The 23,643-nt window shown below is 38.6% G+C and overlaps 1 protein-coding gene across 2 annotated transcripts in view; it reads left to right on the plus strand.

The window, feature by feature from the left end:
- The window catches only part of BTAF1 (B-TFIID TATA-box binding protein associated factor 1), a 47,334-nt gene extending 31,029 nt beyond the window's left edge, over window positions 1-16,305 (plus strand). For both annotated transcript variants that reach the window (XM_072425063.1, XM_072425062.1), the window contains exons 21-38: window positions 13-203; window positions 2,461-2,614; window positions 3,189-3,298; window positions 3,779-3,980; window positions 4,234-4,382; window positions 4,983-5,135; window positions 6,218-6,339; window positions 6,424-6,591; window positions 6,932-7,009; window positions 8,449-8,578; window positions 8,967-9,108; window positions 9,366-9,496; window positions 10,032-10,157; window positions 10,389-10,541; window positions 11,359-11,570; window positions 12,395-12,554; window positions 13,363-13,533; window positions 14,373-16,305. In XM_072425063.1, the coding sequence (XP_072281164.1) occupies window positions 13-203; window positions 2,461-2,614; window positions 3,189-3,298; window positions 3,779-3,980; window positions 4,234-4,382; window positions 4,983-5,135; window positions 6,218-6,339; window positions 6,424-6,591; window positions 6,932-7,009; window positions 8,449-8,578; window positions 8,967-9,108; window positions 9,366-9,496; window positions 10,032-10,157; window positions 10,389-10,541; window positions 11,359-11,570; window positions 12,395-12,554; window positions 13,363-13,533; window positions 14,373-14,519 (2,699 nt within the window). In that variant the 3' untranslated portion in view covers window positions 14,520-16,305. The remainder of the gene's footprint in view (window positions 1-12; window positions 204-2,460; window positions 2,615-3,188; window positions 3,299-3,778; window positions 3,981-4,233; window positions 4,383-4,982; window positions 5,136-6,217; window positions 6,340-6,423; window positions 6,592-6,931; window positions 7,010-8,448; window positions 8,579-8,966; window positions 9,109-9,365; window positions 9,497-10,031; window positions 10,158-10,388; window positions 10,542-11,358; window positions 11,571-12,394; window positions 12,555-13,362; window positions 13,534-14,372) is intronic.
- Window positions 16,306-23,643: the final 7,338 nt, after the last annotated feature.

Consider the following 23,643-nt stretch of genomic DNA (forward strand, 5'->3'; position numbering starts at 1 on the left):
ATGTTTACAAAGGATCCAATTCTGAAAAAGAGGGGACTTGCCACACAGTGACAAAGCACAGAGGCATAATTACACTCTACAGACACCAACAAGCTGCTTTTGCAATCACAAGCAGACGAGGCCCAGCTCCCAAAGCGGTGAGATCTCAAGTGGCAGAATTACCTGCTGGAAGCAGTAGTCATGTGGTTCCAGAGTCTGATGAGGTATGTGAAGTTTGTTGTGTATTGGGTTGCTTTTATATGAATAAAAATGAAAAGCTGATTCTGTAATCTGTATGTGCTGAGAGTTTTTATTGTACCAAATGGCAGACATATTTCAACCAGGCTGCAAAAAGTATTATTTACCAAATATGAGTTACTGTAGAAAAACTTAGTCTGTTCACAACTACTTGTGTGCATGGATGGTTGGTCTCCCACATATTTTACCTTACTCTTGTAGCTTCAATCTTCCATCCCCAGTGCACAGTAGATGCAAGTCTGTTAGACATAGACTTGATATAGCAGAAAGCTGAGTAGTGTATGGGACAGCAAATATGTACCATTATGCACTTTTATAATTTAAAAATTACAAAAAAAACTGGCTGCTGCGTGCTGCAAACTTCACCTTGTGTACCCAGAGTTGCACGTGGCTGCAGTGCGGATCAAACAACTGTGTGGCTAAAATTGACTTTGAGCCACATACATAAAGAATGGTTCCCTACCTCTCCCATTCAAGGCTGGGATGGTGGTTGAGTCCATGGCACAACGCTTCAGGTCTGATATGGCCGACATGTGGTTTGAACACTTGAAGGAGAGAAAGGTGGGGGAGGCAGGATTAAAGGGCAGCCCAGGATAACACTTATAACATAAAATCACTTGAATTTACATGATCGTGCTGTATAGGTCCTCTTCAAGACTGTTGCAGATTGCCCAGCTCATCTATGCTCTGACTGCAGAGATGATGATAAATTTAAATGTACTCAAAATTACTAATGCTCTACAAAGTCAGTCCTCTGCTATCACTTCTAAATTGAAAATTTAGTTTCATCCATTATTGTTATACTACTTGCTTCACTACTCATTGTTGGTGCAACTGACTGGTGAAATCCCACCTTCCCAGTTAATCTACTAGGCCGATCTGGTAATGAGGAATTGCTGTGCTGTCCTACCTCTCAAACGGGGTACGTGTTTTATTTTTTTGTCCCCTGTTGGATGTAAAAGAAAACATGATTTTTGTAGTCATTGTAAGAGCCTTTTCTTGAAATCTAGGGAACACAGGTCTGGGCTAAGGCATACAGATGGAAAAAAATAGTTTGGTTGTCCTACCTATTTTATTGTTTATCTGTGAAATCCTGTATATGGAGAGTTTGAAACCTGTCTTCCCAGTGTAATAGAAATTATGCAGAGTTGTCCTCCCAGTGGGCACAGTGCTCATGTAAATCCCAGCTTTCTGTTGCATCAGATATTCCAGGTTGTTTTATATCTTTCAATTACCATGTAGAAATTTGATTATAGTGCAATATTTTTATTAATTTTTTTACACCATGTTGGGATCCTTATCTGAGAGCCGTGAGGTCTTTGTGCTCCTCACCCACCACATCTGTTAAACAGCAATACGCCAGGGAAAAATACAACTTGACTGGAGTAAAATGGAAATCCTTTTCCTCTTGTGGATGAGTAGAATCTTGGCAAGCAAAATAACATTACCCAAACCTATTTATTCTTTCAATTATTAATCCCTTGAATTTTGAATTGCACCTAATATTATAGGGTTGCATTTGTTATCCTCTAATATTGCTTAACACAAACTGAACATCTTGACCCTGATGACTTTTAAAGGATTTGTGGGCCCAATGCAAATTTCAGTATGGATTGGCTTCCATTATTTCATACCTTACATCGTTGTCTGCCTAGTATGGATGTGAATTTGTCCTCATCTTTGAAATTGAATAGGGCGTAATTATAGGACATTAGTGGGGCTGCTTTCAGGATAAGTCCAATATACATAAGTTATGACCATTTTGGTGTGACGTTGACCATTGGCTTTATATACCCCTTTATATACTAATTCTGCTTGTTTACTTCAACCTTTTTTTCTCAATTACATTTACTGCAGTCATAATTTGGCTACAGATGTGCCAAACATCGAAATGCCTCAAAGCTTTCCTCTGGAAGCAAATGCTTAGACCTTTACAAGCATAATATATAATGTCTAAAAAATATGGCAGTATCTTGTAGCTAGACTGATTCTGGATGGTACTTAGAATTTGGGAACCTGCTTTAATGAAGCCCTTAAAGATTGTGTGAATCTTTGCATTTATTTTTGTTTCCACTGTTGTAAACTGCACAAAAGGTAAAATCTTAAGTAAAACCTCTTTGGTGAAGGGGAGGTCAAGGTCAAATACTGAATTTTAAAGTAATGGAAATTTGTGAGAAGTTTAAGGCTAGCATTGATGAGTAACATGTTTCATTGTATTTCTAGACTCAGAAACAACACTTAATTCAGAGAAGAGGTGCAGAATACACCCTGGCCAAGATTGCTAAACACTTTGCAGCTGACCTCCCAACAGAGTTGCCTAATCTCTGGGACTCGATGGTTGGACCTCTAAGGAACTATATAAATGTTGACCATTTTGGTAGGTGATCGAGTGTGGGTTGGTAATTTTTTAAGAATTGTTTTTCTATGATCTGAAATGGAATGCAGCAAACGAAATTCAAGTAGAAACAAATAGCTCTGATACATTCTTCTGTAATCTCCGGTTTTAAAACTGAGCTAGTGGTCCGTATGCAAATCACCTTTCCTTTAGACATTCAGGCGTTCTGCCTGGTTTAGTGATACATTGGTACCGAAGACCAGAGGAAGAAAGTCATTGGTATCTGCTATAATTAAAGCTATTATTGGAAATTTGTGTAGTGGCCACCCCACCCTTTACCTGTGTCCACACAGCTTACCAGTGATGACATGTTGCAGGGATGGACCTTAGGTGTGTATGGTTATTATGAGAGGCATGGGGATGGAAGTATTTTTGTTAAACCCCCTTGTATTGTGATTGCTACACTTCAGCATGTGAAATTAGGTAATGCTTAAGGGAATTACAAACACAATGGACTTCTTTTCTAATTATAAAACTGCCTAGCTATAAAAAAATAATTTACCTATAGTACTTTTTTTGGTTTTATGTTAAATTTATAATTTTTTATTTGTTTTAGATGGGAAGCTCTTACTAGAAAAAGGAGATGATCATGCACAGGAGCTGGTCAGCAGCCTCCAAGTATTCGAAGTTACAGCTGCTTCCATGGATTCCAAACTTCATTCTCTGGTAATCCATTTTGTGCACAATTGTAAAGGCCTTAAGTATGTATTGCGACCCCCTGATAAAAATTTCAATGGAGCTGCTTCATTTTACTGTTAGTAATAATTAATTATCCTTATTATCAATTTGTTTTAAAATAAGGAGCAGCTTTCCCACACTTTTTTATATTGAAGAGCACACCAACTTTTATGCATAGATCTCAGTTTATCAAAAGCCTGATGGCATTACTGCGGTAACCTCCCCAAAACAGTGAAGAGGTAACTGCCACTTTAGTGTTACTAGGTTGTTACAACTGCAACCTTTAAAGTATGAAATGTTTAAAACGCATTCTAAATCGCCTTGTTCTTTTTTGACAAATAGGCACCAAAATTTACAAGTTAGCTCAGGCAGGCTGTGAATTGGGCGATTAGGAATAAAGATTTTTGTGCAGTTATTAAACCCAATGTGTTTTTTTTTTTTTTTATTATTTATTTTTTTTTTCCCCAGCTGCTTCAACATCTTCCTCATCTGTTCTTGTGTCTCCAACATCCATACACTGCAGTAAGGCACATGGCATCTCGATGTGTAGGAGTTATGAGCCGGATTGCTACCATGGAAACTATGAATGTCTTTTTGGAGAAAGTTTTACCTTGGCTAGGTGCCATTGACGATAACACAAAGCAGGAGGGGGCCATTGAAGCTCTGGCCTGTATCCTTTGTACTTGTCTGCTTTTGGTATTTTGCTCTTATTTAAAGCTTTCCCTCATTTACTCTCTCCCCCCCCCCCCCCCCTTAATTAATCGCACATGAATATATAATTTGATTTTTACTTTGTTTTGCATTATAGCAAATTTGTGATGTGTTTTTTTTTATATATTAACAATTCTGCTAGCCTAAAAAAAAGTTTGAAATGCTACCAATATCTGCGTTCTATGATTGAGCCTTAATTGTACAATGCAAAGGCGTAATGGAGCAGCTTGACGTCGGTATCGTACCATACATTGTTCTGCTGGTTGTGCCAGTATTGGGTAGAATGAGTGACCAAACGGACAGTGTGCGCTTTATGGCAACGCAATGTTTTGCAACTCTCATCAGGCTAATGCCCCTTGAGGTGAGTAAAGATTTTCTGTGCAATATGGTGTTCATTCTGATGAACTTCAGTATTTGAGACTCTTGTTTAATGTAAGATATGATATTTCAAACTGTAACAATATTAGTGGATGTTTAGCCTAATTTATTGAAGAATAAAATTTCTGGTTTTTGTTCTTGGCCCTCCGGGGGGACCTGATGATAAAATCTTATCTGGTCACAAATGACCATTAAAACCTGACTAGAGGTCTAGTTTAATTCAATATAAATTTTTTTCAATATAAACTTTTTTTTAATTATTATTAATAAAGCCAGTTCAGCTGGAGATGCCATAAAGTGTGAAAAATTAAAGTTCAGTATTGTCCTGTTAAAAACCGAATGTATAAAACGGGAGTTCGGGTTCAGTGTTTGTTTTAACCAATTAAAGAAATTGCTGCTTAGCCACATGCACGGAGGAATAATTTTTTTTATTTTTTTTTTTTTTCCCATAAAGTTTTGATTGTTAATGAGTTTGAACTTCCTTAATAAAGCTTTCACTGGGTAGTGTTCCAAATTCTACTGCATTGTGACCAAATTTAATTTCACTTTAAGCTGCTGTATCACTTTTGTTGTCGGTTTTTAGGCTGGTATCCCAGATCCACCCAATATGTCAGATGAGCTAATTAAACTAAAAGCCAGAGAGCGCAACTTCTTGGAGCAGCTGCTTGACGGAAAGAAATTGGAAAATTATACAATTCCTGTTCCAATAAAAGCTGAGCTCAGGAAATATCAGCAGGTAATGTGCCAAGAACCATCATACTGCCTCCGGGAGTTTCACTACTAGCAACCCTGGCATGTTCTGTGTCTTTCACATCACAGCTCTAGAAATGCCGGCCAATCTTTTACTCATAGAACCATTTTTTTTTTTTTCTGTTAAGGATTGTCCGTCTTTAATTTGCTATATATAGAATATGCAGGATGTACAGCACATGCTCCTATTTTGTAGGTTATGACTTGGGTACAGCTGCAGTTTGTGATTGTTGCAAAATGTTTCTATGGCAGCCTAAACCCTGTTTTTTATAGCTGCAATTTCATGTTAATAATTTTGCAGCTCCTTTATTTTAACAGAGTGTTATGGCTAAAGATCGGGTTTTCTCACATTTGTGCTTCTGTTTACACAGCTTTCCATACCTGGCAATCCTTAGCCTTACCTTTTGCCAGTAGCAATTATAGGACAGTCACTGGGAGAAATAGGAGAGCCTGAACATGGACCTTGCAAATTATTGGGAGAAGCAGATAGACTAGTCGGTTCGCTTCTTATTATTCACTATCCAGTCAGTATGGGGTTTGGGGATAAAACCTTGTAATTCTGCAGTAGAAGAAATTCAGGTCTTTATGCTGGGGAAATCTAACGAATACATGGGCAGAAATACAAATCTGAAAAACAATAGGCTGATGCAAATCAATAAATATGCATAATTTTTAAATATGAGTTTATTTTTAAGTTAATGTAAGTCCATGTAGGGCTGTAAAAAGGCCACTACAAATTCAGTTTAAATTCAGCATGTTATTGTAGAAACAAAATGTGTAGGAATGTTGCCAAGGAAAACAACTAAAGTGTGTGTGTGTGTGTGTTGTTTTTTTAATACATTTCTGTAATTCTACTTACCTGAGATTTGTCCTGATGACACAAAGCTGGAAAACTGTTGTCTCCAGTTTAGTAATAGAAAAAAAATTGATGGGCATCAGAACATATTGAACTTACTGAACCTTTTTCAATAATTTTATCCTTTTTTTGCTTTTCTTTTCTTTTTACCTATACTAAAACTGTAGTATAATGTTATTTGTTGGCACTATTTGACTTTTGCTTTCTTGTAGGATGGAGTCAATTGGTTGGCCTTTTTAAACAAGTATAAATTACATGGCATCTTGTGTGATGATATGGGACTTGGGAAGACCCTACAGTCTATATGTATTCTAGCAGGGGACCATTGTAACAGGTGCGACATAAACATTTGTATACTTATGTAGTTCGTTGGTTTATGACCTTGAACTTAAACCTTGTTTTTTTTTTGCCATACCAGATCTCAGGAGTATAACAGAAGTAAATCTGCAGACTGCATACCTCTTCCATCTCTGGTGGTGTGCCCACCGACGCTGACAGGCCATTGGGTGGATGAAGTTGGAAAATTTTGTCCTAAAGAATATCTCAATCCATTACATTATACCGGACCACCCACAGAGCGAGCAAGGCAAGTATACAAACACTAATCCCGCAGGTCAGTGTGGGACAGGCAAATCTATCTGCACTACAGCCCACCCTTGTCAACCATTAGCTTAAGATAAAGGAAATGTATCATTCCTTAGTCCACATAAAAAAAAAAAAAAGAGAGAATATTTTTTTACAGCCACCTTCCAATAAAAATGATCCTTTATAATGTAAAGAAAATTTGCAGAAACTGGTTATTATCCATATGAAATGACTAGGTCTCGCATGTATGGCCCTGCTGGGGTTGGTTTCCAGAACTCTGCATTCAGATCTTTGTGTCTTTACATTCTTGTATAATAAGCAGTCACATGTTTGTATTACAGGTTACAGCACCAGGTTAAACGACACAACCTAGTTGTGGCCTCTTACGATGTTGTGAGGAATGATATTGACTTCTTCAGGTTTGTGTTAAATTTCCCCTTTACCAAAGGTTTCTATGCTGTCCTCATTCGTTGTAAATGTGTCCACAGAATGTCCTTCACCTGTTATGCTGATCTAAGAACATGACATAGAGAGCCAGGAGTCTCCCATGTTTTTAGCTTTCTAGTATTCATTGCCATCGTCTAAGTATTCATTTAATGTAGAATTCCAGCTTAAACGACTTGGTTTGCAAAGAAACATTCTGGGGCTATCATGTCCTAATATATTATACACCAGCTTTCCATTTATATATTATTTTCCAACACAATGCAGAATGTTTGTTGAAGTATGCAGAATTAATTGTAGCCGTGATATTGTGGTTTCCATGATGACTTGATTAACACTAAAATGAAACCGTCCTAAATGCCCACCCTGTGTACCTGTTGGCGGTGTTTTAGTCTTGGTGATGATATGGAATCGGAAGGATCTGTTTGTCCAAAACTGCAAAAGTTGATCAAAACAATGTTTAGTTCAAAGTGAGGGGGAAAAAAATGTGTGTATTACAGACCACCACCAGTGCCTCAACTTATCCCCAGTTTTCTTTAAAACTACTTTCATGCGTCTCTAAAGATTCTTGGAATGGATAATCTATACTCCAATGGGTGTTACCAACACAATGCTAGTCTCTTCTACCCAATTGACAAGTTCTAAGGTTTGTCTTTTTCATTTAGGGTGGGGAGGGGTTGGAATCTGTCCGATATCGGATGTGTGATTTCTTCTTTGAAGTGTTCCAGTGCAAAATAAAATAGGTGTTTAAAATCTGACAGGGATTCCAACATTCCCTCTTCTATCCAAATGTATCTACAGTATTTCTGCTTTAGGTGGAACTTGTGGTAAAGCCGGACACCACTAGCGCACCCGTTTTGCAAAGCATTGGTGTTCATCATGAAGTGCATACAAAAAACTATGTAGGCTTCTGTTTTGGCTTTGTGACAACTTAAGCATGTTGTTGCGTGGCAAGTAGCTGATGGGCTAACACCGAGGACTACTGTTCTGGGTGTAAACAAAGTACTTACATTGATCGCCAGAACCTTTAAACCATCTGCTTGGAAGTTGCCAGAACAGCTCTAACCAGTTGCAGCATGGACTCCATAAGATCTCTGAATGTGTCAAGATCCCTGTGCCAAATACTACAGGACAGCAGGTTCCTTTAAGTTCCATTGCCACCCCTCCCCATAGTTCATGTTGCTGATATCTCTTTCCCACCTCTCCGACGATCTACATCACTATTCGGTTAACCCGTCTGGGTTTTTAATGTTTTGGGTGATCAGTGTTATTTACTCTTGGTAACTTCCATGTTCCTTGTACTTAACACATTATACTCATAAATCATTCACCCTTTTCTTTAATGTCACTATTGAAATTCAAATATCTTTCTACATGGACACCTTGTGTACTGTAACTTAATTTTTTCTTACAGAAGTATGAAATTTAATTACTGTATATTGGATGAAGGCCATGTTATTAAAAACGGCAAGACAAAATTATCCAAAGCAGTGAAGCAGATAACAGCAAATTACAGAATTATCCTTTCTGGAACACCAATACAGGTATGTAATAAATGGACAGCTCATTTTGGTTACATGTTGGCTCTCACCAGTTCTCCAGCTACTTTTATCCAAATCTTACAACTACAAACACATTTATTGTAAAGCAAAAAGTTACCTCCTTAGGTGTCTCCCCATTCGCCAACACATTCTTTTCTTATCCTGTCCTGACAAATGGTATGGCTGAAGTGTACTACCATACATTACTTTGTGCTGTGGCTCTGGTTATCTCGGCACATAACCGCTAAGATGTAGTGTTCTTAGGACTAAACACTACAGCTTAAATACTGTATCTAGTATCTCTGTAGTATTTAAGCTAAAATACTAGATCTAATTGGTCCATATTGCATTCACTGAACCATGTTTGAATTTATCCTTTTTCTTTTCCCAGAACAATGTTTTGGAGCTGTGGTCATTGTTTGACTTCCTCATGCCTGGTTTTCTAGGCACAGAACGGCAGTTTGCTGCTAGATACGGGAAGCCTATTTTGGCTAGCAGGGATGCTCGGAGCTCGTCTCGTGAACAGGAAGCTGGTAAGAGTAACACCGAATCATTATTTAAAACTATGTCCAGTCATTCTTATTCATTTGTAAGTCCTTTGTGCTCTTTACCTTGAGCAGACCTGGATTTTTACCTATATTGTAATGATGTACCAATGCCATAAGGCACCAACATGTACAAAAATTTCCCAGCATACCAGTTTCCAGCTTGGTTTTATTTTAGATTGTGTTTTAAGACTTGTGCAGCTTTTTTTTCCTACACATTAATACCTGTGATTACATTTTCACAGGAGTTCTTGCGATGGAGGCGTTACATCGTCAGGTTTTACCATTTTTACTCCGCCGAATGAAAGAAGATGTATTGCAAGATCTCCCACCTAAGATTATACAAGACTATTACTGCTCACTGAGTCCGTTACAGGTCCGTAACCTCATTGGTTTTAGTTGTTAGTGGGGGCAAAAATTTAAAAAGGAATCCAGTTAAAGAGGACGATTATTACAAATTTAGTAGATAATAAGCCACCAAGAAGAGGCAAAGGAGAGAGAAGCGGTTGTTTGTATCCCCAGCCTACTTCTGGATGTCCTTGGAGGCATTTATTAAGAAAATTAGTAACTGGCTGTAATTGGACTTCCTAGTCTTATCCACACATGCATTCCCAAGTGTGAATGTTCAATAATTCAGGGAATCTTTGTAGACTGAACCCTACCAACACAAAGTAAAATTATTAAATTTTCAGCAGTCTGTGCTTTATTAGCCTGCGCAGACCAATTGGATAACAAATTCTCCTTGGTGTAGAAACGTGTTATAAAGACCTAGAGCAGCTGCCATTGATGACCACTTTCTGAAGAATGCCTCTTTTTGCTAATGCTTAAAAAGTTATTTGATGTCAATGGTAGCCTTTTCTTGTAACTTGAGCGGTGCCTGAGTAATAGGTTGGTTTTGCACTTGTTTTCAGGTGCAATTATATGAAGATTTTGCTAAATCTCGTGCCAAAACTGATGTTGATGAAACTGTCTCCATGAGTGCTCTTTCTGAAGAAAGTGAGAGGCCGAAGCTGAAAGCTACAGGACATGTCTTCCAGGTATATGTTTTAATATTTTCTAATATAATTTCTTTCTGTTGATTCCCAAGGATACTGTTATACACAAATATTGGGGCCATATGTATGTGTGCATCACTAAGCTGCATGTGGGATTCTCCAGACTCCAAGCATGTTGTATTGCTGTGATTTCAGTAAAACGGTGTGAACTGACTTTTTACGAAAGATATCTGCTTTTAACTATTTTTGTCTTAACTATTTTATTCCCATTAGGCACTGCAATACTTGCGTAAGCTATGCAACCATCCGGCTTTGGTTCTTACAGCTCAACACCCAGAATACAAGAAGATCACAGAGCTACTTTCTACCCAGAATTCTTCTCTGCGGGATATTCAGCACGCCCCCAAGCTATCGGCTTTAAAACAAGTATGTCCAGTGCTGGTTTCCCCTATTTGACATTACTTGTCAGGTTCTGGCAGCGGACTGCTGCTGATGTGATATAGAGCATTTGGCATGATGAGCAGATTGGGGAAGGCTTTTAAAATCCATAATTGCAGACTGGATTAATGTAGGATCCAGCAACGCTCTTGAAGCTTTGGCTCTAGTGTAATTCCAATCAATAGAACTTCAGTGATGAAATTAAATTGGGAACACATCACTCATTGCTCTGCTTCCAAACATGAGGTCAGGGACACATTTGACAGTAAGGACAATGTCATTACAAAAGAGTTATCAGTATACACAGGAGAGATAGCTTTACTTGCAGGACATTGTGTGCTTGAAGCATACCAGTCTGTTTACATACAGTAAGCAATTGCCAACATGAAAAACTTTGTAGCACACCTTATACTGCAAAGTTCACTGCTGAAAAGATAGCTGTTGTTGGCGTATCTGTGACCTAAATAAAGCTGAGCTACCTCGCTGGACTTGCGCCACCCCCCACCTTCCCCACACACTTTCAGTACGTCTAGGGGGAAAAATTACAATTTTTATGACTTATTTCTTTATACCCTGCTACCCAGTGGTCAGGCCTTCAGTCCTCATGTACAGGACAGACTGGTCTGTGACCACAGCTATCTTAATTTACTTTAATTTTACTTTATTAAAACTTTTACATTTTGGTCAGCAAGACGACCTTCACATCACAAACCCGCTTTTAAAGCATTTATGTATGTTCAGTGGAATTTTATAGTTTTACAAATTTTTCAATGAACAAAATGGTCTGTTTGCTTTCATTTGGCAGCTGCTGTTGGATTGTGGTATGGGTAATGCTGGCACCCCAGAGAGTGGCACTGAGGCTGTTGTTGCCCAACACAGAATATTGATCTTCTGTCAGCTAAAGAGCATGCTGGATATAGTGGAACATGACCTTCTGAAGCCTCACCTTCCGTCTGTTACATACATGCGGCTGGATGGAAGTATACCAGCTGGCCAAAGACATTCCATAGTGTCTAGGTGAGTTAAGGACGACCTATTGCCCTTCAACATATGTGCTTTGTAAATGTTGAATCTGGTTACATAATAGCAATTGGGCTTCTGTCATGAACATTCTTACAGATAAGAAAAACATTTTTTTTGCTGGGGTATAGTAGAGGTAGATACTCCCCCCTATTTGGTCTATTTGTACAGCATTTGGCATTAATCCAAAGAACGCATAAAACTTGGAACCTCCAAACTATAAGGCAGAACAGATCAGTATCTGCTTATTGTCCTTATTTGGTGACCTTGGGAGGAAGACTAGTACCCATCTGGTCTGATCGCACAAAATGCTTCACAAATGACTGAAAAACTTAACCTTGGCTATGAGAGCGATTTCAGTACACACATTGCATGGCAACCTTATGTTTTTAGAGCTGGGTAGCAGCAGGCTGAGTGCTCGTGGTGGTCCCTGTACACTGCCAAAAGTGCCCACAATGGGCATAGGGGCTTCAAAATTGTATTGTCGAAAAACCGGGGTGTTCTAATGTATTATGGAAAGAAGGCCGGCTGGCAGAAGCACCGTGACATAAAAGGATCTCTTGGTGCCAGATACCACATCAGATACAGAAGGTTTGTGTTACGTTTTTGAGAGGTACAGAGAAAATAATTCAGGGCGGCATGTTTTAGTTTGTTACTGGGTCCTTGATTCTTCTTTTTATTTTTGAGACTGCAGGGTTGAGTAGTGTAGGTGTTTTTGTTCTACTCTAAATTGATGGAAATGGCCTAAAGCTAAAATGATCATATTGGATGCTTAGCAAAAAACAGACTGTCATACGGCTTTTCTCTTTTTGGGTTTTCAGGTTTAATAATGACCCCTCCATAGATGTTCTACTGCTGACCACTCATGTGGGCGGTCTGGGTCTCAACCTGACTGGAGCTGATACGGTAGTGTTTGTGGAACATGACTGGAACCCAATGAGAGATCTCCAGGCTATGGACAGAGCACATCGTATTGGACAGGTATGTACAACCAGTATTGATTTCACGTATTGAAGTGTACATCAAGCTATCAAGAAAATGGAGTGTATTTTTGGTTGGATGTACGAGAAGTGAGGCCATAAAACAAAAACGTAGCTTAATGCTTTACAGTGGGTTGGGGCTTCCCTTCTGGGTTTAGTAGTAATGGATATGTTGGGGTTAGCAGTGAAGTCTGTGCCCTGACTTAATAGTTTTCCATAGTGTCTGCTGTAAATAAAACTTTAAATGATGCTGTACTAAAGGCATGTATAATAAAGCAAAGGTAAGAAGGAATGAGCGCTGTACCAAAAAGCCACAGAACACATTGCATATCGATTTCCCAGCTGATCTGACCCCCCCTTGGTTCTTTAACATAAATCCGCATACACATGGAGGAGAAAGCGGTGTACACAGTGTTAAGACAAAAACTGAAGGAACTTTTAAGACGGTAGGATGCTTTATGATCCCAGTGCCAACGAATGGTACGCAAAACTGAAAGGTCCACTAACATGCTGGACTGAATCATCTATGTAAGGATCAGCTAGGAGATGGTTCTGTAGACTGCTGTATAGTGAGGAATTTATGTTGGGGCATCAGTGGATGGGTCTTCAGATGACAGAAATGATTAAGAAGTTAGTTCTGGTGGGAAAGCCATCTTACATCTTGAAACCTTTCCTTTCCAGTTCTGTCACTGTTTTGTATGTGTGTAAATTGCAGCATAAAATACATTGTTCCTTTAAGTCACAGTAAAATGATGAGTAAAAAGTAATCTTAAAAATGAATACCTAAATTGTTCACGTATCTGTTTTAGAAACGAGTAGTCAATGTTTATCGGCTGATAACAAGAGGAACACTGGAGGAGAAGATTATGGGCCTGCAGAAGTTCAAGATGAGCATTGCCAACACGGTGATAAGTCAGGAGAATGCCAGCCTGCAGAGTATGGGCACTGACCAGCTGCTTGATCTGTTCACCCTGGACAAGGTAAGGTCTATGTTGATGGGTTGTACTAACAAGGAAACTTGATGATTCCCCCCCCCCCCCCCCCCCAATATTAATAAAACGTGTAGTTGAATTTTTTTATTTAAGTACTTTAAATGTTTGTGTGCATGTCACCATCAAAGACATCAATGGAGTATATAGAGAAAGTATGGGGATTAATGGCCTACTGAAACTCCATTTAAGAAGCTTGTTTTTAAGACAGCATGGTGGTGGTAATCTGTGCACAACATCCTATTTGGAATGAGCCCTTTACTGAGGTTTCACAGCTTTTACATTCTGGGACATTCAGGGTTGCTCTTCTCACAAGCAGACCACCCTCAATAAAAATAATACAGCCACGTTGACATTATTGAACCATAGTTTTCATTTTTTTTTTTTCTTCAGAAGTAAAATCTGAAATCCTAAAACTGGTATAGGGTCAACTTAAGTATATTATGTGATTTGTTTTTGATTCAAAAGGTTCCATTGAGGAATAAGGAGCTGCTATTCCTGGCATAGTTTTGCAGATGGATACTTCAGGGTTCAGCATCTATTATTCTTCACGTATTTGTGGAATACTGACCCAAAGCACACCAGGGCCTGTCTGGTGTTGTGCATTACAAGCACATTCTTATCCTAGGTCAGATATCCTAGTAGGAAATATAGGAAGAATAAGTGTGATTTGCTTGAGCACTTACAGGTATGCAGGGTTTTCAACAGGTAATCGGTTGCAGCCCCCATTTATCTCATGATAGGTTTGCTTTAAGTTGGTCTTTAATGTTCTTGCTGTCTGCTTGTGGAATATTCATTGTGATGTAACCCCATCTCCTAATGTTTCTCAGGGTGGTAAGAATGATAAGATGGAGTCATCTGAAGCCGGAGGAAAGTCTTCGATTAAATCAATCCTTGACAACCTTGGAGAACTGTGGAACCAAGAGCAGTACGACTCAGAATTCAGCCTGGACAATTTCATGCATTCTCTCAAATAACTGTGGCTGCAGATGCTCAATTGTCCTCCATTTTGTTTTCTTTTCCTTTTTGTGTTTGTTTTTTGCTGATATTCAGCAGGAGCTGTGACGGTACCATCAAAAAGATTCTGTATCTAGGTGAAATCTAGACAAGCAGGAACGGGAGAGAATGTGTCAAGTGGAATATGCAGTCTTAAAGATGCCATGGATTGTGAGAAGACTTGAATCCTCTGCTATATACTGGTGGTGCATTCTTCAGCTGGAAAATCGCTCGGATTATATCCACTGCCAGCTGCTGTTCTGAACTTTGTTAGAATTATTATTTTTTTCCTCTGAGGAACTGGTTATATCAAATGTTTTTATTTGGCCTGTAAAACCTACAGGGTCCTCGAGCTTATCTGCCCATGCTGTGAGAGCACCATCGGTGGTTACATTAGCGGCGCTGCACCAAGCCGCTATTTACCAGTAAGGCTATGTGCACTCAGACGTTAAGGAAGCCATTGAAATGACTGCTACACGCAGGATATTTCCCTGTGGCTTTAGTTATTTCCCTCAGTCTTTGATCTATTTTATTCCTACTTTTTAAGCAATATTTGCAGTTTTATTCAGTCTTACTTTTGTTTTCAGACTGTTTGCCTCATAGCAGCCATTGCACAAAATGGGGAAGAGATGGACAACACAGAACATGGAACCCGCATTTTCTAACAGACTCCTAGTGACTTATGTCAAGACGAAAAGCGGCAGGAGATGAAACCATATTGTGTTTTATTTTGGAAATAGGAAGGTAAACCAAAGTGATGCCAATACTAAATGGTTAGACAGACAAGCCGGTCTGTGCACCACTTTAATTGGGTTAAACGTGGATGAGACTGAAGACGTCCCTGTGCACATACCCTACACGAAAGCCACATTTTAAGTATTCAATTTTAAGCCTTTACTTGCTGGTTTAAGAATGTGGTTCCAATTTTTTTTTTTTTTTGTTTTTCAAGAAGCCACATGTTCTTGTTGTGGTTCTGTGTTGGGCATGGACAGACCAATGTTGGACTTGAAGATCAGACTTGAACAGCTTGTGTTCCTTCTGTACTGGCAAGGCATGCTGGGATTGTTGGTTTTGTAACTGGCAAAACTAAAGAGCAGCAAGTTGGTCAAGCTTTTGATGTGTGAAAACAAAGCTCATAACCTGGCATTTCCATACTATAGGCCTTGTGTATACAAATTAAATTGTCTGAAGGGAAATACTTGTTGCCCAAAACAATCAGATTTTTTTTTTTATTATGGAATACAAAGTCCAGTCTCTGCCAGTTCTCTGGCACACGATTTGCAAGGCTTTTCCCTTTCAGAGTTTCTGTACATGAGGCCTGATAGCAGATTAGGATGAGCTCTGTTTACCAGACCCATAACCAATTAATTTGTTTTAGAACGTGCCCCTATGAAGGTCATCCTTTCACATAAGAAAAAAAACAATTTCCAGGTTTTACCAAACTGGCTTTTGCACATATATATTTGCTATATATTCAGCAGAGCGGATTCCTTCCCTGTGTATATGTAGCTTTTGTTGTATACATTGGATAATCCCTTTTGACTTTACCTGGTGGAAATTTGAGTGTTTGGCGAATGAGTGGATTGTTACACACGTAAGTATAAAAGGAAGAATTAAATCTTGAATAACACACAACCTTCTCTATGTAAGATACAGGAAATAAATGTAACCTTTATGGAAAAGAGCTTTTGTCACAACTTTACCGGTGGCATGCTGTATTGAATTACCATTCCATTTAAAACTTTGACAATAAAAAGAAAAATCTTATGTGGTGGTTTTATTTTTTCATCTGCATGTTGTGTCAAAAAATTATAATGCTATCATTCTTTGTATTACTTTGTTTTAGCAGAACACTTATCACGCAATCGGTGCAGAATTTAGCCCATATCATTGACTATTAAGGTTTTTTCCAGATCCATCCTAAAATTCCTAATGCATAATAATTCAGTAGAAGCAAACGGTGTACACAAATGCTTTACCTGACTATTTTGAGCATTTATTATCCAAAACTCCAGAAACACCAGTCAGATGTTAGATATTACTTCTGTGGTCTAGCAAACCCCTATGACACATTTTGGATATGGCAGATGTCCACATCATCCCCCTTTTGGCTTGATTTACAAAGCTGCCACGGCAGGATATAGATCTGCCATTCTTGACATTAATATGCTGTGGATATAGTAATTATAGCCGGGGTTCCCTGAGAGACCTTAAAGTATTTTCAAGGGTTCCCCCATGTTATAAGTGTGCTGAAAAGAATGCTTCTTGTATTGCTAATAGCCTCCTTCTTCCAATGGAGTTTAGCGCCTTCAAGTATGGAGGTTCAGCATGACGTGTGTTAGGACAATCTACATAGGAATTCACTTTCCTCTACAACAGTGTTTCTCATCCAGAGGTTTCCAGGGGGTTCTTTAAGAATTGAGCTATTTGGGTATCTGTAAGGGTCACATTCTTCCAAAGACCACCATTTAGGTGTCACATCTTAGGGAACCCCTGCTATTTTATAGGATTTACCCATGTTAAAAAAAACTGCTCCAACCTGACATGTACCCAGGAAGGTATTTTGACATTGGCAGAACTCTCCGGAGCCAGGCTTGTGACAGTTTTATGATGTTATGTACAGCACTTTGCTACCCCCACCAGCTGTGAACAGTCTTCATTACATAGACCCAGACATGCAATGAAATGGGCTTTGTGCCATACTGACAACCTTTTCTTAAAAAACGAGAGGGAGGAACCAGGAATTGCAAAATCCAAGCAGACTTCCCTTCAAGCCATGCCTACAAGCCTAGCCATACATGTCCTAGGAGTTCTTCATAGCACCAGGCCCCATGTCAGAGTTGTGATTCTCTAGGCAAGGTCCTCTCCTCTTGTGTCCCATTTGCAGCCCCTATGTAATATATAGTGCTGTGTAATATGTTGGAGCTATTTTAATACTGTTTAATAAAAATATTGGCGCCTGAGAACTATTTTATGGGAGTTATCTGAGCTCTTAAAAAGCATTCCTACATACTTTGTAGGTGGAAAGTTTCCACAGATTCAGCACAATAATCACCCACATTGACATTTGGCCTCATGCAGTGATTTGTATTATCAGCCTTTTAAATATGAGAATCTGCAAGCTTCTCATAACGATGTAGTTGGTCTCTAGGGAGCTATCCAGCTTAGGTTTTTCTGAAGATGTCTTTTAAATTTTCACGCATCCTGTCTCAATCATTTGTTATGGCAATGCAACAAAGGTTTTAATTTACTTTGTTGTATATGCAAAAAATAACATTATTCATCAATACCAAACCTTTATCATGTCTGTGACGAATAGTAGAAAAGTGTTGATGCTTTGTTGGCCCTTGGCCTGGTTTACTTCTTAACTTTACAACTGCTGCAAGACCGATAATTCCTAATCATATCAGCAATTCATTTTGCATAATTGGGGTGAGCTAATATGTTAAAAAAAAAAAAAAAAATTTACTGTGTTGTGGACCATGATCAGGAATGATTCAACAAATGACTTCAACACTTTACCTATACCTCGATGACAAAATCCTAATCTTGTTCCCATTGAAAGGTCCCCTCTATAAACTGAAAATAGGCAAGTGAAACACTGCTGTCCAACCCCGTGATGGCACAATCTAGTTGTAGTGGTGTGGTTAGGTTATCACACGATTTCATGTGTGGTACTTATAGCAGAACTAAAGTTCCTGTATGAAAATTTGTGATCAGGTAGGACATTATTATAGAAAGGCACAGGCAATGTCAAGATGACTGAAAGCAGGAAAGGGAGAAGAAAGCCGATAGGGCCTGTGAATAATATAGGGATGGCTAAGTGTGTGTGTATATATGTATGTATATATGTGTGTGTGTGTGTGTGTGTGTGTTGGGTGCGTCTTATAGGCCGGAGCGTCTTATACGCCGAAAAATACGGTAAATAAGAAGTTGCCGTTTTCCTAGTGATAGGACAGAAAAAATCTTTTTTGGTAAAAGCAATGACCTTGATTCTTGGAACCATTTCTCCAGGAAATGAATGTTTATTGTTATGAATAAAAACCAAAACATTGAGACAGCTGTAATGAATTCATTCCCAAATAAACTTCGATAGGTGATAATTGCACCTTAATTTGTTTTATGTTAGCTGATAATTTCTCTACAGTCATTTATTTTATAAGCTGGTAAAGCGTCTGGGTGTTATACTGGTCCCAAGTAAAGGACCCATAAACCTGAATTCTTCAATTGCATAGCAGCTTATAAGTAGTAAAGTCACAAGCTTGCTTTTGTTCTTGCATTCATCCATGGAACATTTCATTTTCTATTACTGCCAGAAACGTGTCACCTGCGACTCCCGGACTATGAGCTCCAGGGGTCTCTGTGCACCAGCCAAGGCGTGTGGAGGAGGTGATTGGTGGGGCTTCACATTTGATTTGTTTTTCCGGTACTTTGGTATGAGGGGTGATAGGTGGGACAAATAAGGAGTGATTATAGAGAAAGAGGGTATACTAACCAAAAAAAAATATCTACATGGTATCCAGTGGTTGAGCTCTGGAAATGTTATACAGGGCAGCATTGCTATTACATTAAAAGAAGTACAGAACCCCCACTGTATCCCCTCTGCAGGATCACTAGGTCTGCTTTATTACATACAGTGGGTCCAAAAACAGCAGGGGCCATATACAGGAAACAAACCAATATGAAATATATTTTGCCTACTATAAGGAAATAACAGCTTGCCCTGTGCTATGTGGTAAGGTAACAAAATCTAAGATGTTGTCCCTTGTAAATTGTTACAAATATAAATCGCGGTAGATCCTGGGATCCCCAGTAGAGCTAACACCAAACATTTAGTAAAAGGAGGACCTGGTGTCATTAAAAGATTGTGTGTATGGATGATGTATTGGAGATTGAAGCAAAGAGCTAACCTAGAAACAGACAGCAGAGAGCGCCACCTAAAGGTTTATAGGAGGAGAACGTGAAATCCTTCCTTTCACTGATTAAACAAAAAAAAAATAGATTTCAGGAAAAACATTCTTTTAGTCCTGAGAGAAAAAGTAGATCTATAAACCTATTCACTTCTTTCACTTCACTGGTAATTTTCTACTAAACTTTAATGATTTCAAGACATTGAAGCTTTCACATCTAAAACATTTCCTTTCCTACCAAATATCCCAATTGACCATTCAGAGGAAATATCTGAAAACAGAGAACTGAATCAGCAACACATTGCTTATGTTACACTGAGCATAAAATTGTGTTTTGTTTTCTCAAATTATGTAAATATTTAGGTCTAAGTCTAATAAGTTTAATAGTCGCCTTTTGGTGACTGAGCTGGTAAAAGACTTTTTATAATATATAATAGAGCTGCACTTAAAGGGCATATCCTCCATGTAGCCATACAAGAATGCCAAAAAATGAACAACTGTATAGACCCCCAACCAGGGTAAATAGCAGGGATTCGAACCCACATCTGTGCTCACTATCGCCAGTCCCATAACCTCCACTCTAGAGGGACTGATTGATGATAACAATGTAGAAAAAAGAAGTGGATAAGAAAATTTTGTAAGTGCTGTCATTAATGTAACAGATAAACCTAACTTTAAGGAATCAGAAACGAGCTGTCGTCTAGAGGTTTGGCAGAGAGGTTAAGCTTCCAGTCTATGGGGCTGTTGGTTGAAGGATGTTGGGAGCTGACCCAGGTTTGATCCCCGGTCAATGCTGCACGATCCCAGTGGCTCATATGAAGACTGGTTTGATGTCCCAGTGGTAAAAGAAGTATCTTAAATGAATTAAACACATAGTAAGAATTTTATAATTTGAGAATGAGAACAGCTGCTTCTTGGGAAGCAGCTTGTTTTATATAGAAGAGTTTCTTATAGGCTGACGTGACGTCCAGCAGTAACACAAGTAATACATACCTACGATTTAAGGATTGAAAGCTGGGACATTGTGATAAAGTGACTTGTCCAACGTCACAAGGAGCCGACGAAGGATTATATCCAAGGTCTTTCAGGAAGTCTCCCATGGCTACTCTGGCCCTCAGAGTACTTAACCTGCGAGTGGAGGCCCCTTCACCAGTGAGAGCCGACACGAGGATTCGAACCCATGTCTGTCAGGAAGTCTCCCATGGCTTCATTGGCCGTTAGAGTACTTAATCTGTAGGCTGTGGCTGCTCACCAATCTCCAGGCCTCAAAAAGTAACTTTCATCACCAAACCGAGTTTTTTCCAAATACCCCTTTTAGGATCCATACAAAACAAATTTGCTGTTGATGGACAGATACAGCCTAAACTTGTAGTGTACCTCTAAATGCCGGACCTCCTTTCAACATGCAGCGTAAAACTTTAGTTTACGTAAATATTTGACTTTTATTGTCACAAAAATCCCGATAAAGATGTTATGTAGAGATTTTTAACATGAAATTTAACGTTTCTCGTTAACACCAAATGAAACCCTTCATTGTGTCAAGAGGTAGAAAGCTGGCAGAAGGACTTGAACCTGTAAATTCAGAACACCGTTCTTGGATCTCATTTTCACCAGAACACATAACGCTCATCCTGCAAGCTCGTACATGAGAAGGTACATGGAAAGTCATGGAGGCTGGAGATTATGCTTTCAGATTATGGAGAATTACTGGCTGGAGTTAATTAATGACCAACTTTGACTCTTGTTAAATGGCGGATGGATGGTCATGGATGGAGATGGGTAGTGAATATATTTGTTAGGGGCATTTTGTAGAGCTACCTTTACTTGAGTAAGGCTTTGATACTCAGCATCAATACACATTTACTGGGTGATGATTGGATTGGACGTTTAATCACAAGGTGATATAGTGACTTCTCAATGTTACAAGGCCCAGACAATAAAATAAGCGTATATCTGTCAGGTGGTGTGACCCACAAATAAAAAGTCATCCATAAACCTTGGATCCAGCCTCGCATGTTGCCCTTATGTTCAGATGATGTCTGTTGTCTGGGGCAGTTTGTACATTTACGTCTTCCATTGGTTTCCATTGGTCTATATTGAGCACAAATGTGCTGATTTGTAAAGGGAGGAATTGGTGTAATCTCTGACAATTTCATGCACTGGGTTCATAGTCAAATTCACAGGTTATTTCATGTTTTGTGTTTATAGTCGGTCTTTCTCATGAAACACACCTTCAATCTTAATAACTTTCAGTACCTTTGTCTGCTGTCTCCATCTATCTCCTGTTGCACATTGGCAGCCTTTGAAATTTTCTTGTAGCATTATATTTATTTAATGTATTATGTGGCCCCTTCATCACACCAGGGGCCACACTTGAAGCTTCCTAGATCAAGAAAAATTGACCATGATTGATATATAGAGCGCTGGTGTAAAATGCCAAAATACTCCTTAACCTTTTTCTGTTTCTGAACTGGAAATAGTCATTACTGGTTTAGATAAAAAAAAAAATACAATTTATTTTATAATTGGTCTGTTTTGAAAATCTCATCCCAGATGATATAGAAGGAAAAAGACATCCACAAGTGCCGGTTCAACTAGTTTCCTCCTGAATCAGAATTTGTATCGGTCATTCTGACTTTCCAGCAGAACTATTAAATAATTCTCAGAGAAGATTTGTAAGAAATTATTATGTTGGATTGCAGTTCTATGTTGAATGGAATATCCTAAAAGTGGATAAGTGAGCTAATAGAAAACAGGGGACACCATCACATCTGAATTCTTCTCTGGTAACATTACATACTGAATCACATCACAAATAAGCTGGTAAGGGTACTAAAAATTTCTAATATTACCACATCCATTTTTTTTTGGAAGGGGGTGGGTGGTGGTTTCAGGTAATTGTTTAAACATATGCACCCATTTTATTGTTTTTTTAATGTAAATTAATAAAAGCACAGCGAGTGCTTATCCAGTCCTGCTCCTGCCATGGCTCCAAAAAATCATTACTCCCATTTCTCCATTATTTTGTTCCTATTAATGTAATAATGTTTGGAAATTGAAAAAAAAAAGAAATACATGGGCCACAGATAGTAAGTCTTGGCACATTACCTACTTACTGGCTATCAGTATAGAAAGTTCCAGCAGAAAACGGCTTGTGAAAGCTCAGTTGGCCGCTTTGATTTTGGTGGAGCTCTGTCCTGAGCCAACTACAAAGGGGTCTATTTATATATGTATAATGTATATATAATATATATTATATATATGTGGACTTGACATTCACCAAACATTCTCTGATAGCCAATCTTCCTGGTCAGATATCCTGCTTTGTAAACAGACCCAAAGCCTTCAGTGCAGAGAATACTTTACAAATGTTACATCAGGCATGTGGAAGTCAAACTGGGTCTACTTACACTGCATCCACCTTCAAGAATTGATTTTTATGTTTTAGGATTGTTTGTTCAATACATTTCCCAAAAACAAATTATTTTTATTTTTTACTTATATTCTACTATGCAGGTCGTAGCTGGTCTGCCTTACATACAGAAAAAGATTCCAGTGTTTTGTGCCAGCTAGATAGTCATGTCAGACCCTCTCTATAGTGGCCATCAGGAATTCAGGGACCACCTAAAGCCCAAAATTGTTAGAGGATTATCAATATGTACAGGCGCGGACAAGGTACTCCCTCTAAACTACACAATGGGCCAGATTTATGAACCTGGGTGGTTCATTTCTGTCCGGTTTTATATGTCTAAAAGCGGTACATTGAAAATTTTACATTACAATATAATAGTATGAGTATAAAAGTTTGAAACACAAAATCATGTCAAAATAATAAATTAAATACGTTTAAAAATGTTTATTTTTTTTTTTTAAATTAAAAAATAAATATTATACTTCTTCTATATTATATTGTAAAATAAATGTTCATGAAAGACAATGTACTGCTTTTACACATATAAATCCAATGTATTGCATTCAATAGTTATTTTGTATTGAATGCAATACAAATAGATTTGAAATTCCCGACGCCTCGAACGAAACGTCTGCACGCACCAACGTCACTGGGAACTTCCTGGTGCGGAGGACGCCGCCCGGAAGAAGCGTGAAGATGGGAATCACACTCAGGGTACCACTTGGCAGGTTAAAACTTTCCATTGCTGGAGAGGATATTTTTCCATCAGTGAAGCTGGGTGAT

This window comes from Pyxicephalus adspersus, chromosome 10, assembly GCF_032062135.1.
Source record: "Pyxicephalus adspersus chromosome 10, UCB_Pads_2.0, whole genome shotgun sequence".
Lineage (NCBI taxonomy): Eukaryota > Metazoa > Chordata > Amphibia > Anura > Pyxicephalidae > Pyxicephalus > Pyxicephalus adspersus.